At 54.9% G+C, this 16,187-nt stretch overlaps 1 protein-coding gene across 2 annotated transcripts in view; it reads right to left on the reverse strand.

The window, feature by feature from the left end:
• Nucleotides 1-836: 836 nt before the first annotated feature.
• NAV1 (neuron navigator 1) overlaps nt 837-16,187 on the reverse strand; it is a 252,307-nt gene continuing 236,956 nt past the window's right edge. For both annotated transcript variants that reach the window (XM_038748717.1, XM_038748718.1), the window contains 8 exons: nt 15,637-15,796; nt 15,218-15,453; nt 14,799-14,953; nt 13,999-14,070; nt 13,050-13,246; nt 12,515-12,633; nt 11,832-12,029; nt 837-7,761 (listed from right to left, as the gene is read on the reverse strand). In XM_038748717.1, the coding sequence (XP_038604645.1) occupies nt 7,666-7,761; nt 11,832-12,029; nt 12,515-12,633; nt 13,050-13,246; nt 13,999-14,070; nt 14,799-14,953; nt 15,218-15,453; nt 15,637-15,796 (1,233 nt within the window). In that variant the 3' untranslated portion in view covers nt 837-7,665. The remainder of the gene's footprint in view (nt 7,762-11,831; nt 12,030-12,514; nt 12,634-13,049; nt 13,247-13,998; nt 14,071-14,798; nt 14,954-15,217; nt 15,454-15,636; nt 15,797-16,187) is intronic.

Below are 16,187 nucleotides of genomic sequence, written 5' to 3' on the forward strand. Positions count from 1 at the left end.
TCCCAAGCGCTTAGTACAGTGCTCTGCGCACAGTAAGTGCCTTAATAAATACAATTTAATCGAATGAATGTCACTCTTCTGCTTCGATCATTTATTCACCCCTCCATCAACTCCACAGCACTTATATACCTATCCATAACTTATTTATATTGTCGGTCTCTCCTTCTAGACTAAAAGTTCATTGTGGACAGGGAACATGTCTACCCGCTCTGTTATACTGTACTCTCTCAAGCACTGTGCATAGTGCTCTGCACATAGTAAGCGCTCAATAAATATGATTTGTTGATCCTCTTTTCCCTAATTTTAGAGGGCATGAGCAGTTAGAATTACTCTCATAGGATAAACTTGCTGTTTCTAGACACCTGAATCCAATACAGAGAATATCTGGGTTGCTTCATCCTCTTTTCTGGGTGGCCCATCTCCTGGCCTTATGGACCAGCTGATTTTCTTCGGGAGAAGCTGGGGAAGACCAAAGGCTTGAGGATTGTCCAGCTATGATGTGGAGGTCACAGACAGGGAGGAGCTGTTGGGGCTCAACTTTCCCACTCTTCCAACTGCCACCCCAACCCCTGCCCCAGCCCCACTTAACAGGAAGGTCTCACACGTCCTCTCCCTCAACCCTGGGGACAAGCAGGCATTTCAACTCATCCTCTCAACTCCCTTGGAGAGAGAACCTGCTCACCATTTGGCTCCAGGGAAGTGGGGAAACTAAAGAGAGGAGAGGAGAGGGAGATAGGGAGAGTGAGTAAGGAGATGTTGTGGGGAGGGAGAAGAGAAGGAAGACTAAAAGTTCGACAGACACAGCGACAGGGAGAGAGATAGAGAGAGGCCCAGTGGACAATACAGGAGATAACTTTATTTAAACTTAAATGGCATCAGACAGATGAATCTAGCTGAGAGAAGACATGCCTGGGTTAGAGAGAAGGCAGCAGAGGCCGTGATGATGGAGGGAGGCTTTTCTATGAGACCCAGGCGTGGATTCCTGGTTTTTCCAATGATTTTCAATCAACGTCTTAAGGAAAACGAGTCCCCACAGCTCTCTTCATGATTGTTACCGCAACTATGTACAACTGTTGGCTTTCCAAGTTGGGTTTTGCTTTGTCTACGTCAGATAAAAAGGGGGCAGGGGGGAAAGGGAAGCTGATGACAGACAGGGAAGACACACATGCATGCACGCACACATGTTCTCATACACGCACACACACACACACACACACACTCGCATACACGCACACGTTTCCAGGGCCCTGTTTGTTATTTTTTGTCTTTGTTTTTTTCCCCAAGAAATTAAAAAGAAGTGGTACAAAAGGTCATCTCCTTCCTCCCGCTGCTCCTTTGCCCCTCTAGCTGGGGGACACCACGCATTTAGAGAACATGGGCTCCGCCATGGACACAGCTCAGCACAAACAGGACGGGGGCCCCGAGGGGTGGCTCTCATCCAAAGAAAAGTTGGGTGTTTTGTTCTAGAAAAAATGAATGCTGGGTGACGGGGAGCTGCCGCTCAGCAGCAGCTCAAAGACCGTCTGGGCCTCCATGGAGACCCCACCCCGCCTGCCTCTGGCCCCGGAGCCCCAGACACAGGGAAATGGCCAAGGGTGAGGGGCCGGGGATACTACCCTGGCGGGCAGAGCAACAGGTGATTTTAGTGCAATTTGCCTAGCTCCCATCCGTGAGGCTTTAGAGCTTCCTCCAGGCCCTTAGCACAAAGGGCCAGGGGAGAAGCTGCTCTGAAAGATCCATGCCAACTGTTTAGGGCAGGTCTCGCCCATGTACCAGCTGTTCACAGCTGACTCAGGATCCAAATCAGAACAAGCTCCTACCCTTCCCTCTGGATTAAAGATCTGTCTGAATTTGGTACAAAGGCCAGGTCCCTTCGGAATCCATTTTTCAGGCAAGTTCACTAGCCTCAGGTCTCCTGCATTTCTCTTTCAAGCCACATACCCGAGCCCGAGGGGTGGGAAAATGTGGGGGCAAAGAGAAAGGGAGCAATGTGACTCAGGATCCAGGGACCCCAGCCCTGCCAGAGGGTGTTTTAAAGCTTGGAAAATGAATTATCACCTTTCCCTCTCTCCAGTCCTCTGCAGGTTCTTGGACTCTCCTTGGAGGTCCAGGAATTCCTAAGAGAATGGGACTTGTGTCTGAGAAGAGGGAGGTTCTGAGAGGGGAACAGAACCAGTTTAGAGCCTAAGATGGGGAGGGAATGCAGCTATGAATCTGTTGGGCGGGGGCGGGGGGGAACGGGGATCTCGCCACAAAAGAGCTCTGATGTGGGAAGGTGGGACACTTCAAAGTGGCTTCAGGTCACTCCACATGGCACCAGCCTTTCTTTAGCTGAAGATTGCCAACTACGGGAGACAGCCAATTATCCAAACCAAGTTCAAATCATCTCACATTCAGAAAATGGGATAAAAATAGGTTTAGTGAGCTCTGACAGGCTTTTGCCCAGTTATGTTTAATTATCCACATGTTTTAAAAATCCCAACTGACCATGGTTTGGATAACCACTCAGCAGGGGAGCTGTGATTTGGATAACCGGCTCTCCAGCATATAGGAGACCAGTGATTAGAAAGGAACTGAAGGTGTAATCCACCTACCAACAACATCAGTAACAAGGAGCCCAATTCACCCATTCTGCAGGGGAACCGCAAGGCTGCTTATAAGGTTTTATTTATTTGTTTAAACTCAGTAGCATGTGTTCAAGTAACTGTAATTCTCAGATTGCCACTTAGTGTCCTCTGTGTTAGTTTCCTCGGATTATAGAGTGCATAGCCTCCCCATAGGTACAGGTCACTGGGAAACTAACCAACCAAGAATCAGAGAGTTGCTTAAATCACAGCCCTTAAAAAAAATCACTACTTTGGGTTTATAGATCTGAACTGGGTGGTGGACCTTTTCTAAAATGGAAGCATTTTTCCCTCCATTTCCTTTCAATGGCCTGCTCTGAAGCAATTTCACCTGGCTCCTCCTCGTCTATTCCCCAGCCCCACCAGGTGTTCCCCTTTCACCTGTTTGATCTCTTAACCTGTGGGCCCCTCCTCATTCTGGGAGAGAAGGAGGGTTCCCAGGTTTTTCTGATGGGGGTGGGGTAGGAATTGTGATTGTGCCGTAAAAGGTGTTGGGATCCTCCCTCATAAGGAGAGGGCCACTTAAACAGCTTCTGCCTCACCTTTCCTCCCTCTTTGTCTAGGGGGAGGTCACGTTGTCTGGTCAGCTGTGATACTAAACTGTATAGTCTGGAAGGATGATTTTTTTCCTCACTCCCCACATCCCTCTTCATAACCAAAAGGAACTAGTCCCGCTGGGATACCTTGATTTCTCCTCCTGACAGGGCACTGAGCATGGTGAGGAAAAGACCTAAACAGAAGTAAAGATGATTTCTTTTCTGCAGTCTCGGTTCCGTTAGAACCTCTCTTGTAGCCCTTTCCCTTCTTTCCCTCCCCCAATCTGGGGACAGCAGGTTTACAAAGGAAAAAAGAGTCTCCTTTCCCTCCACCCTGGACTCGACTAGAAGAGGTCTGGCCCACCTTGGGAGAGGAGAGGGCCTAGATCAGCCCTGGAGGAGGAACAGGAAACCCACTTGATTTCTCCCTCCTGGATCACTCCTTTAGCTCATTCTTTCTCTCTTCTTCAATCCCCAAGGGAATAAAGCTGAGCTTCCTGCTGGCCTGTCACTCAGCCACGGCCTAGCTGGAGACGGAGCCAGGAAAAACCATTAGAAAACCCAACCCCATCTTGACTGGCTGGGAAGGAGTGGACAGGGAGTAGAGTTTGACTCTGGTCGCCTCTGCCTTGGTGAGAATGGGAGCACCCTGACCCAAGGCCCAGGACCCCCCAGTCTACCCGAGTGGCCATTTCCTCCAACTAGAGAGCATCAATCCTCTCTAGACAGCAGTCCTTGGCTTCTGGATCTTTCTAGACCCAACCCTGAAGGCCCTCCCACCCCACCATCGAGTCAGTGAAAGGAGAAGGGTCAGGAGAATCTCTAGCACTAGAAAAGGGCCACTTCCAGTGTCCTTGGAGGAACTTGCAATATCGGAGATCCACATTAGATGGGTGACAGGCAAAAGAATTGAGAAACATGAGTCTCCTTCCTCTGGTCCCCAGAGCAGGGACCCCCTCACCCTTCGATTCTGGATCTAAGAGTGTAGGAATTTGGGAGAGGCAGATCATGGATACCAAGTCTCCAGGAAACTGGAGGTGAAGTGGTTGGGAGAGCTAGCTCTTTGGGGAGGCCCTAGCCAGGGAAAGTTCCCAAGCCCCAACTTCCTCAAATCCCAGAATGCTGCGGTTTCACAGATAGCCATGTTTTCTGTTCAAACCTCTGCAGGAATCCAGTCAACAGACTGCAGAAGCTATCTGTCCCCTCACCCCGCCCATCGGGCTTCTGGAATCCCTCTTCTCCTCTATCCAATCCCGTAGGAGGCTCCTTAAATGATGGTTTGGTAACACAACAAGGACACGCGCACACACGTTTACACATGGACGCAGATGTGAGCACCTTAGAACTGTACCGGTTGTTTCCTGGGAAGTCTCCCCCGAGGAGGTGATCTCGGAGGAGAGGAAAGAAGCCTGCTGATCTGGCCTAAAGGGACAGAAACATTCATGTCCTGAGCTGGCTTGTGACTGGCCAGCTGAGATGGTCCTGCCAGCTTAAACTCCCTTTTAATTGGGTGGTTTTGAGAGGCTGGGTTAGGGACACAACTCCATTTGTCGTCCTGTTGTCTGTTTTCAGTCAGAGGAGAGGGGGAGCAGGAAGGTCTGGATTTCCCCCGAGAAAGGTGGGGAGGGAATTCAATTCGTGCGATCCCCCGGCCGAGCAGGAGGGCAGTATCATTGCCAGCCTCTTGTTGAAAGTTCCTGGGGTCCAGGGCCAGGTTACAAACTCCACTTTATCCTCTGTTAGCGGAGTGAGTTCTCCAGTTCCCTGAAAGGAGCCAGGGTGAAGCGAGTCCCCCCCCATCTCTGAGGAGTCTGGCAGGAGGAGGGGGATGGTGAGAAGAAGGAGGCGAGGCGAGGGTCAAGGTCCCAAGGGTCATAGCACCATGAACAGGCAGACCCGAATTGTCTGCAGCTGCTACAAGCCTGCAGTTTCTCCTCTGCAGGACGACTGCTTCTAGGGTCAGGGGCCCAGGGGAGCAAGTGGCAGCAGAGTCCCGGGGTTCTGGAGGCCGGTTCATCTCTCGGCCCGGGGGAGTTCCCCGGGGGAGGCTGGTCTGAATGCAGCAGAGGAAGGGCAGGAGGCTCAGAGCCCAGAATGGTGGAGCGACCGGTTCCCTTTACAGTTGAATCTTCTCCCTTTTCCGGACTCAGAAAGACACAGCGAGTGAGACAGGGACGAACCGAGCCTGCTGGCAGTCCCTTGGGGTTGTCGATACTCTAGGGGGTGGGGAGACCTAGGTCCCGAGGCAGAAGGGGTTGGGCGGGAGTTGCGGGGAGATCTGAGGAAGCTCCTCTCTCCCTCCTCTCAACTGCCGGGAACATCTGGGCAGAAGGCACTGGCTGGGCAGCACCCGAAGAGAAAGAGGGGAGTGCTCTCCCTGCCACGCTCCCACCTGCCCAGAGACATCTCTCCAGGAGTGTGATCAGAGCTCGGGGTGGTCTCAGGCCCCTCCTCTCCCATCTCTGAGCCGGGAGAGAGCCGTGCTCCCGTCAGCCGGGTGGAGCATTAAGGCAGTGGATGACAGCACCGTCCTCGGACAAACGGCCTCTGATCGGTCCAGAATTGCATATTTTCAACAAACTGTGTTGGATGTTGTGGGGCGGGGAGGTGCTTCTTCACAGCTTGCAGAGGTGGGAGGGAGCAGCAGCAGTGGGGTCCCCACAGGCTCCGGGCTCTTCCAGCCAGGGGAGCCATCGGGTGGGGCTCTGTTGATGCCGGCCGTTTCTTGTTTGGGGGAGCCGGGCCAGAGGGGACCGGCCTCTGAGGGGCAGGTGGGACAGTGATACCACGGGACCCTCCAGGATGGAGCTCCTGACAAGATTGGGACAAAACCTTGGGCCCCATTTTAGTCTAGAGGGAAAGGACCAAGCTCGGCCCTGTGGGATCCTTTGGAACCAGAGATGTCAGCCTCATGGGAGGTGGAGGTCAACAACCACTCGCCAGCAGCGGGCCGGGTTCCTGCTCCCGTCAGCCCCGGGGAAGAACCTGAGGCCGCTTCCCTGAGGCGTCCGGCACGCTGGGGACCGTGGACCTTGGTCGCAGTTGAGACCAAGGCAGGAGACATGGCGGGCACTGGCCACCCCAAAGCCCGCCCGTGTGGCCAGGAACCAAGGCGTGGAATGGAGGGAGAAGGTGAGTCCCGTCTGGCTTCCCAAGCCGGGTGGGCTTTGATGGCAACCGGCCGCCGCCGGGCCGATGCGGGGAAAGCGGAAGGGCCGGGCCCAGCCCGCAGCAAGATGACATTCCCAGTTCCCCGGGAGGGTTTCCTGGTGGGGCTAACGTCCGGCGGGGCCCGGAGCTTGTGCTTTCTCGAAGAGGGCAGAGAGGTAGGGCTGCGTCACCTTGCCGCCATCCCTCCATTCCGGTGGGCCGGCGTCTTCTTGCCGGAGCTCGGAGGGAGATCCTGGAGGCAGGCGTCTTCGCCCTACAGAGTTCTGAGCAGCAACAGTCGGACGGAGAGAAACCGCAAGAGGAAAACCCTGAGCCGGAGGGCCCGAGGCCCCTGGTTTTTGAGGGAACAGAAAAAGCAGCAAAACAAACCAAACCAAACCAGGCTAAAACAAGAGGAGGTGGGGTGGGCAGGGGGAAGGTGGGGAGGGGAATAAATAGGAAAAATGGAGGGGAACAAAACAAAAGGCTGGGTTTATTGGCGGTCCTCATGCACGTTTAAATTAGAAGGTACAAAAGCAGAGTAGGACAGTCCTTCCTTGAGGGCCTGGCAGCCATGGTGTGGGGGGCGGCTGGGGGCTGGCTTGCGCCGGTGGCTGTCTGTTGGTCTGCCTGGGCCATTCTGGCGTCGGCTGTGTGGGTGAGTGGCCAGCCGGCTCTCTCTACCGGGCTCAGCACTTCCCCTCTCCAGGTTCATCTTTTCTGTTTGGTTTCTAACGCTTTTATTGACTTGAATGAAAACTTTTTTTGTTTTTTTAAACCACATGCTTCTTGCTCAGGGCTCCTTTCACGTCTTCGGGGAGAGGGGCTGGTAGCGGGGAGGAGGAGGAGGAGAACAGGGGGGTGAGGTGCCGAGAGGCTTTCTGCCCCTCCACCACCCCCTGCAATCCCAGAGTTCACTACTTGAGCCTTCCCTCCAAGCAGCCATTATTAACCTATACACACCCCTGCCAGGTTTTCGCCGATACCCTTCTCAACCACTCCGTGAAGCCCAGGAGTCCAGAATCGAGACAGGAAAACAAGAAAAAAAAAAAACCCAGAATCCTCCTCTTCCCAAAGTCCTGAGAGGAAGCCAGTCTGTTGATCTTGGGGAATAGGATCCCCCTATTCCCACCCCACCAGGAAGTCCTCAAAGGTGCTACAGCACCAAAAACCCATTCCTTCCCCTCCCAATCCATACTCCCCGGGGTCCCTCCTCTGGCCTGGAGATGCCAGTGCTCCTAAAGAAGAGGAGGAGGAGAAGGGAGAGGAGGAGAAGGGAGAGGAGGAGGAGGAAGAGAGGCTGCCGCTGAGGCCGGCTGACTCTGCCCTCCAGGGCCACCCTGGCTGCGGAGCCTCTAGAGGGTGGCCTGGAGGTTGGGATCCAAGATGGTCTCACGATCTGGGGACTCGATGTAGTTGGCAGCTTCCTGGAGCTTCAGCAGCATAGCCATCTGGAGAGGGAGATGGGGAGCAGGGAGTTGAGAAGAGGGACAACAGGAGGTCAGGCCCTGATTGATGACAGCCTTCTCCTCTGGCCTCTCCAGGCCCAAATTCTGCAGTCCATTTGGGCCAAGGCCAATAATGTGGGGGCCCAACCCGGCCTTCTCTGGTTTTTCTCTTAGCTGGCCCACATTGGGCCCCACCTGAAATCCAGGAGAGGGAGAGGGAAACAGACGAGGCTGGCGAAGCGGTCTCTGGTCTCCGCTGGGGTTCCCAGTCCCAGCAGGCCCTGAGGGATTCTCCCCGCTGGCCAACTGGCCCTGGACTTGCTAGGGGACATTGATTGCACAACCCATGGGGGCCCAATGTCAGGAGAGTCACAGGCCCCTCCTCCCCACTGCAAGCCCAGCTCAGCTTCGGGGTGACTACCTCGAGTAGCCCAGTCTGTGAGTCAGGTCTTGCCCCAGGCTGGTCCCCCCTGGGTCAGAGGAGGTGGAGTGGGCAGGGGGAAGGTGGGGAGGGGAATAAATAGGAAAGATGGAGGGGAACAAAACAAAAGGCTGGGTTTATTGGCAGTCCCTAGAGCTCCTCTCTGGTCATCTTCTAAAACAGCCTCGCTGGGACCCCAATCTACCCCTCTCTTCTCCCCAGTGTTCCCCACAGCCAGCTGCCTTCAGGGCTACCCTACTCAGCCCCTACCACGAACCCGACTCACTTCCCCCCATTCTGTCTCCCGCCAAGAGTATGGCCACGCTGAACAAGGGGAAATCATCAACAGCCCCAGAAGTCCTTACATGGAGGAGCCCTTCCTGGTCACTCCAGCCCAAAGGCACCACGATGGACACATCCGTAATACGTTCCCAGCTCATAACACCCATATGCATGGGTCCGATATTGAGTCCTTCAACCACACAAGCCTCCACGGCTGAACTTCACCATGGGTGTGGCCTCCTTGAAGCACTAAGTGGCTTGAAGAATTTATTGCAGGTAGGGGTATGGTTCCGACCCTTGAGGAGTTTACAATCTAAGAACCATTTCAGTACATCAGTGCCTTAAACCCTCATGATTAGTTTGAGCAAATGTGCAAAATATTTTAGCTGGTGAGACAGGCTTGGGGTTAAAAGACCTTAAAAGACCCCTCTAGACTGTAAGCTCTTTGTGGACAGGGAATTCGTCTACCAACTCTGTTGTACCATATTTGCCCAAGCACTTAGTCCAGTGCTCTGCACACAGAAACCGCTCGACAAAGGGAAGCAGCATGGCCAGTGGAAACAGCATGGGCTCGGGAGCCTGCGACCTGGATGCTAATCCCAAGTCCGCCACTTGTCTGCTGTGTGACTTTGGGCAAATCGATTAATTTCTCGCTGCCGGTTACTCCATCTGTAAAATGAGACTTAAGAGTGGGAGCCCCATGTGGGCCATGGACTGTGTCTAATCTGATTTGTTTGTATCAACCCCATTGCTTAGTACAATGCCTGGCACATAGTAAGTGCTTAACAAATACCATTAAAAATAAAAAAATAAATGAATACCACTGTTCGATTGATTGACTGATCGCACATCTCAGGGCTCCCCATGGAGAGGTGCAGGGGTGGGAACAAGAAGGAAATTAGAAATGGGGAAGTACAGTTAGTTCTCCAGTAGCATGGGGCTTATGTTCCTGAAGACACCCGTGGTAAGGAAATCTCTCATTATGGAAGGCTATGTCTTGCCCAGCTCCAGTCCAGACACATAACTGGCTCTTTCAATCACACCTTGCATCCTCTCCAGACTGACCCGTGAGTTCGGAAGAATGATCCCTAATTCCCTGACTGTGTTCCAGCCAAAATGCCAAGGAAAAACACGAAAGGAATCACAGAGATTGCCCCTGACATTTCTCATCTTTGTCCAAGCCCCTTAAAGTGAAAAAGAATCTCTTTGAATCAATTACCAATATAGATACAATTAAAATAAAATACAATTACGACTACGTATGATTCTAATTCAATGGTGAAAATAGGCGCTTCAAGGGATTCTTATCCTCTGCCTTGTACTTCCTCCTCTTTGTCCCCTTCACTTTCTTTTTCAGTCCCAGTCCCCTTCCTCTCTCTAGGTCCTCTTCATCCTTGTCCCTTCCCCTTCCTTCTTGTCTCTCTCCTAATGGCACCTGGGGACCCATGGCTTAGGGGTTTCAGCGTCCAACTCAGCTGAGACTTTCAACAGGACGGGGGGCTCCCCCCATCCCTACCTAAGTCATGGCCACGGAGTAGCAGGGCCCAGTGGGAACAGCCCGGGCCTGAGAATCAGAGGACCTGGGTTCTAATCCTAACTCTGCCAGCTGCCTGCAGGGTGTACCGGGCAAGTCTCTTCACTTCTTTGTGCCTCAGTTACCTCATCTGTAAAATGGGGATTAAGACTGTGAGCCCCATGTGGGACAGGGATGGTGTCCAACCCAATCACCTTGTACCTGCCCCAGCACTTAATACAGTGCCTGGCACATGGTAAGCACTAAACAAACACCACAGTTCTTGGCACATAGTAAGCGCTTAAATATCATAATTCTCCTTCTTATTGTTGTCAATATGCCAATTTGTACTTCCCAAGCGCTTAGTACAGTGCTCTGCACATAGTAAGCGCTCAATAAATACGATTGATTGATTGATTGATTGTTGTTACTCTCTGTGCTTCAGTTTCTTCATCTGTAAAAATGGGGATTCAATGCCTGTTGTCCCCTCTAGACTATGAGCCCCATGTGGGACAGAAACTGTGTCCAACCTGATTAACTTGCATCAACCCCAGTGCTTAGAACAGTGTTAGACACATAGCAAGCACTTAACAAATATAAATTCAAATCTGATTCAATTCAATTCAATGCCGTCCATTGAGGAACAATGGAGCGTTCATCCGACAGCACGCGCCTGTGTGGCTCCAAGGTAAGGTGGTATTGGAAGAAATAGCAGGGGGCCCGCCACAGACCAAGTTCTCCCAAGTACGGGGAAAGCAGCTGCTGAAGAGGGAAGGACCCGTGTGGTTGGGAGAGGCTGGAACACTGCTCTGTGGAGACTTACAGGATGGGGAGATGGAACAGGGCCCAGGTAGCCACATGCAGATAGGAGCTATCACAAGTTCACCACAGTTTGGCTGGCAGTGATTCTCAGAAGATAAGACACCAGGGCCAGCATATCTGTCCTTGCGAGAGACCTCTCAGTAAGGGTGAATTGCTTTGGCAACTTCACCATTTCCCTTTACATGAAGGGAGCGTCCCTGTCACCAGGGAACTACCCTGGGCAGGCTGATCTTCCCTGGCAGGGAGTTGGGGAGGGTTGCCCCCACTATGGGCATCCCCCGCCATCCTGCAACCAGGTCCCACTGCTAGGGAGGCAAGAAGGTGCCTATTAGAGAAGCAGCGAGGCTCAGGGGAAAGAGCCCTGGCTTGGGAGTCAGAGGTCGTGGGTTCAAATCCCGCCACTTGTCAGCTGTGTGACTTTGGGCAAGTCACTTCATTTTTCTGGGCCTCAGTTATCTCATCTGTAAAATGGGGATTAAGATTGTGAGCCCCGCATGGGACAACCTGATCACCTTGTATCCTCCCCAGCGCTTTGAACAGTGCTTTGCACATAGTAAGCACTTAACAAATACCAAAAATTATTATTATTATTATTAGAAACAGCATGGGCCTGGGAGTCAGAAGACCTGAGTTCTAATTCCGGCTCCGTCACTTCTCTGCTGTGTGAACTTGGGCAAGTCACTTCACTTCTCTGTGCCTCAGTTCCCTCATCTGTAAAATGGGGATTAAGACTGTGAGCCCCATGTGGGACAGGGACAAGGGCCAACCCGATTACCTTATATCTACTCCAGTGCTTAGTAAAGTGCCTGGCACCCGGTAAGTCCTTAACAAACATCACAATTATTATTATTATTACTTCTATTATTATGAGGAGGAGGGATGGGGGAAGGGATGGGGAGGTGCTCTGCCACATGCCGAAGACCAGTCAAGGTTAGCCCTGCGTGGGAGGGGCCTCCAAGCAATCAAGCAATGGTATTTATTGAGCGCTGCTGTGTGCAGAGCACTGTACTAAATGCCTGTTGGAGCACCACTCACCAAAGGGTCCGAATCCAGAGAGCTGGGAGTGCTGTCCTTGGCGGTCCGCTCTTCAGGGGGTGAGGCTGTGCTGTGGGGGCCTCCGCTGGGTGGGGGCAGGTGGTATAGCTTGGACTGGTCCTGTTGGGCGGAGGGCCAGGGGAGGGTGTCCCGGACCCACTCCACCGGGTCTTCCCAGGCGGCTTTCTGTCCATGGACCTGGAGGGTGGGAGGAGGGGAGGAGTATGTTTGGGAGGAGGGGCAGGGGCATGCGGGAGGAGGGACAGGGGTGTGCAGAAGGAAGCGGCGATGCTCACGGCTCTCATGTTCTGGGAGCGTCCTGGTCATGAGAACGCTGCCCTTTCTTCGGACTCAGGACCCAGCCGAGGTGAACCCTCTCCTCTCCGGGGTCTCTCTCAAGACAGGGGGCCGGAACCTTTGCTTATCCCCAGCCTGGACCGCCCCACCCCCTGACTTCCAAGGAACTTGGGTTCAGGGAGCCTACAGCCAGGGTGAGCTCCTTGGGCTCTTCCAGATCCCAGTCAAGACTGGTGAGGGTGGTGAGGACAGAGTCAGATCAGAGGGGACGTGACATCGACTCTCCGCCGGGCCCTCTGTGACTGGTGGAAGGTCAGGAGAGGAGTTGGGACGTGGATAGGGGTGGGGAGGGGGAGCAGAGGGGACGGCCAGAAGCCGAGCCTCACCTTGATCCCGTCTTTGGCTCCCTCCTGCAGGTAGGGGATGATGGAGTTATTCCACAGGTCGATGAACCAGGTGCGGAAATCCTCGATGCCGATGGGACAGGACAGGAAGAAGCAGGGACCTGGGAGAGGAGTGGGACAAGGGTGAGAGAGCACGACCCATCCCTGTCCTGTTCTCCTTCTAGTGGGTTGGTGTGCTGGGAGGACCTTAATTGGGTTGAAGGAACCGGCTAACTCGGGGACAAGGTGTTGGGGGTCACCTTCAGGCATCCTCACCAGCTCTACCTCCTCAAGGGGTGGGACAGTACTTAAGAGGGGGAAATAGAGGCAGAGCACAGTGACAACCTGGCCAAATTCAGGGGCAGGGACACATAGTGGAGCCCAGGAATGTTGCCTCTCCTGGCTCTGGGGATTTTCTGAACTCTCCCAGACTCCACAGAGGGTAGAGGGGAGGGGGGCAGGGGGCAATTGGTGGGAGGGCCCCGGCCTGCCCTGAACCGGTGTGGGGGTGGAGGGGCACCCCGCGAGCACCCTGTACCGATGAGGAAGTCCGAAGTGCTGTGCTTCTCCAGGAAGGTGTGCAAGTGGTACCACAGCTTGGGCACCCAATCCAGCACCCGCAGCAGCTCTTCCCGGTTGGCGTTGATGTCGCTGTCCGACTCCACTAGCTTCCGCCGCAGGTAGCGCACCAGGAAGCCATTGGCAGGCTCCACATTGTTGGAGAAGGTTAACATTCTGGCCCGGAGTAGTAGGGAGTGGGGTCAGCATGGCTGGGGTCTGAGGCTGGGGTCTGCCTCCGGGGACCATCTCCCAGCAAGGCCCGCCCGCTCCTCACTCAGAGACCTCAGGGAGAATTGGAACTTAGGGCAGACCACCCAACCTGGGGCCCTCTCATGGGCCCCACCTCATCCAGGAAGGCTTCTCCAATTTGGAGCCCACCTCCTCCAGGAAGCCTTCCCCGATTCATCTCCCCAGCACTACTACCGCTCCAGCACTTTCACAGCATCTAAGGCTTGGGTGCTCACTGTCCCCAGTGCTCTAGTAGCACTCAGGTACTCGCATCTTTAAACTTGGCTGCCTCCCCTTAACTGGAGTTTATTTTAGCGTCTCTCCCCATTAGAATGTTAGTTCCTCGAGAGCAGGGTTTGTATCTATAGACTCTTGGACTCCCCAGCACTTAGGACAATGTTCTGCACAGAGTAAGTGCTCAATCAGTATGCGAGTGACCATCTGTCCCCATTAGTTCAGAGCCCAAGGGAAAGGGACAATAGTGTCCACAGTGGTGGCAAAGCTCATCCCTCTCCCAGGTGGCCCTGCCCGCCTCGTGTCCCTGAAACTCCCCCAGGCAGAATCTTCCTGGTCTACCTCTTCTTCACCAGGTGTTCCTGCTGGCTCTCCCCCACCCTCTTGAGCTTAGTCCCCTCAGAGCAGGAGTATGTCCCCCGCCCCACCAAAGCTGTAGCATCCAGGGGCTGCAGTGTCCCTACCTGAAGCTTAAGTGCAGGCCATGGTTGGGTGTCATCTTCACAGGCTGGTTGGTCGTGCCGATGATGTAGGGGCTATGGGGGGAGAGTGGAATACCGGTGGCCACTGACAGACTGACCCATTGCCTGTTCTCCAGTCACCTGGTGGAAGGGCCAGAAGGCTCTCCCCATCCCCATCTTCTAGACTGTGAGCCCACTGTTGGGTAGGGACCATCCCTATATGTTGCCAACTTGTACTTCCCAAGCACTTAGTACAGTGCTCTGCACACAGTAAGCGCTCAATAAATACGATTGATTGATTGATTGATCCCTGGTTCCTGCTGACCCCCTAGGGGGTGGCTGTGGTGCCTCCTCTTGGGCCTTATTGTTTTCTGCCTTTCTGGAAGTCCGTGTGTGCCAGCTGAGACCCCTGAGTACACAGACTGTTCCTTCTCCCTCTGCTCTCCATCCTGCAAGTGAGGTCCGATCTGGCCAGAATGGGGCTGGACGCTCACCCCCCTAACCCTCCACACCCCGAGCTTGGCTCAGGCCGGGCCCCAGGTTTTCAGCCAGGCAGGGTAGGGCCAAATGGGAACCGGCACATCTAGGCAGGAGAGGAAAGGGAACAGGGAAGGGGAGGACCAAGAGTGGCCTCTTCTCTGGGACTCAGGGTATCCTGGGGTGGGACCGACCCCTCAGAGTCCTTTGCTGATTGGCTCCGATCTCTCTGAGGGACAGAGGGCAGGGCCAGGGGCTGTGGCAGTTGGGCTCCGCTCCCCCCACCGGCTAGCCCACAGGCCTCGCTCCCTGGCAGCCCAGCTCACCATTTGTGATATTTGCAGGTGAGGGCCCCGTTCACCAGCTCACTGATGGAGCCCGCCTCGCTCAGGTCATCCAGCAGGATGACCAGGGGCACGTCCCCGATGCCCGTCTCCCGGTCGATCTGGTTCGCCAGGTTGGAGAGGTATAACTGCAGGTCCTGGCAGAGGAGAAGGGCAGAGACGGGGAGGGCTGGGGTGGGCGGCGCAGGGAGCAGAGGCAGGGTGACCCGTCGGCATTGGGGCTGCGCCTGGACGAGCATTCGCCAGAGGTGGTACAGAAGGGGAGGTGAGAGGGTGGGGAAGGTGGAGCTGGGGTAGGAGGAGGTAGGAGAGGAGAGGAGGGGGCAACGGGGAACAAGCAGCTGGGAGGGACAACTCGTAGGGGGTGGGCAGGGAAGGGCAGAGGGGATTGAGAGGGGCACCTTGCAGGACTGCTGGTGCATGTTGAACGTGCTGACGATGCCCTCGGTGGCCTCCCGCCCGGACCGCTCCACCAGGTACTCGGCCAGCCGGTTGGTCAGGTAGGTCTTGCCCGTGCCGCTGGGGCCCGACAGGACCAGGCGCCTGTGCTTCAGCAGGAGGCTGATGTAGTGCTGCACCATGGGCTTGGGGACCAGGGTCTCAAACACCAGGCTGTCCACACACTTCTCCTTCAGACCTGCCCCGCCCCGCCCGCACTGTGAGCCACAGCCGGGGCTGGGGGCGCGGCCTCCCCCTCCATGTGAACAAGCGCCCGGGCCGGCGTGGCTGACTGGGGCCACCAAGACCGAACCCCACCAGGGACAGGCCGGGGCATGCCCTGCCCCTCCCGCCCCCCCCCACCCCCTGGGCAGGGACTGGCCTTTGAGAGACACGGCGATGCTGTTGACACCACGGCGACAGGGGGGCAGGTCGGGGGGCTCGGCGTCCAGCACCCGCTTCACGTGGCTGATGCTGTACCCGTGGACAGACTCAGTGCTCAGGCCCAGTGTGGAGGCCGGGTCCATCTTAGTGATGTAGTCCTAGGGGTGGGGGGTCAGTGGTGCCAGGGGCGGGGAGGGGCGCCGAGAGGAGCAGGGAGGGAGGCATGGGGTGGGGAGAGAGGGAGGAGGGAAAAGTAAGATGGAAAGACAAGAGAAGCAGAGGGGAAATCAAGTGAAGAAACATAAATGAAGAAGGGGACAAGGAAATAAGAAAGAAAAAACACAAGGCATCAAGAAGGGAGTGGAATGGAGACAGGAGAAGGAGAGAGGAAGATGGAGTCAATTTGGGTCGGGAGCGGGGAGGAGAGAGGAGTAATTATTCCATCTTTTCTCAGGCTCCAGCTCCAGTTGTATTCCAGCCCCCAGCCCCCAGTCCTGGGCCCCTAGCCACTTCCTGAGGCCTCGACAGCCCAGAACTCCTGGCCGGGCA

Source organism: Tachyglossus aculeatus, chromosome 7 (genome assembly GCF_015852505.1).
Source record: "Tachyglossus aculeatus isolate mTacAcu1 chromosome 7, mTacAcu1.pri, whole genome shotgun sequence".
Classification (NCBI taxonomy): Eukaryota; Metazoa; Chordata; class Mammalia; order Monotremata; family Tachyglossidae; genus Tachyglossus; species Tachyglossus aculeatus.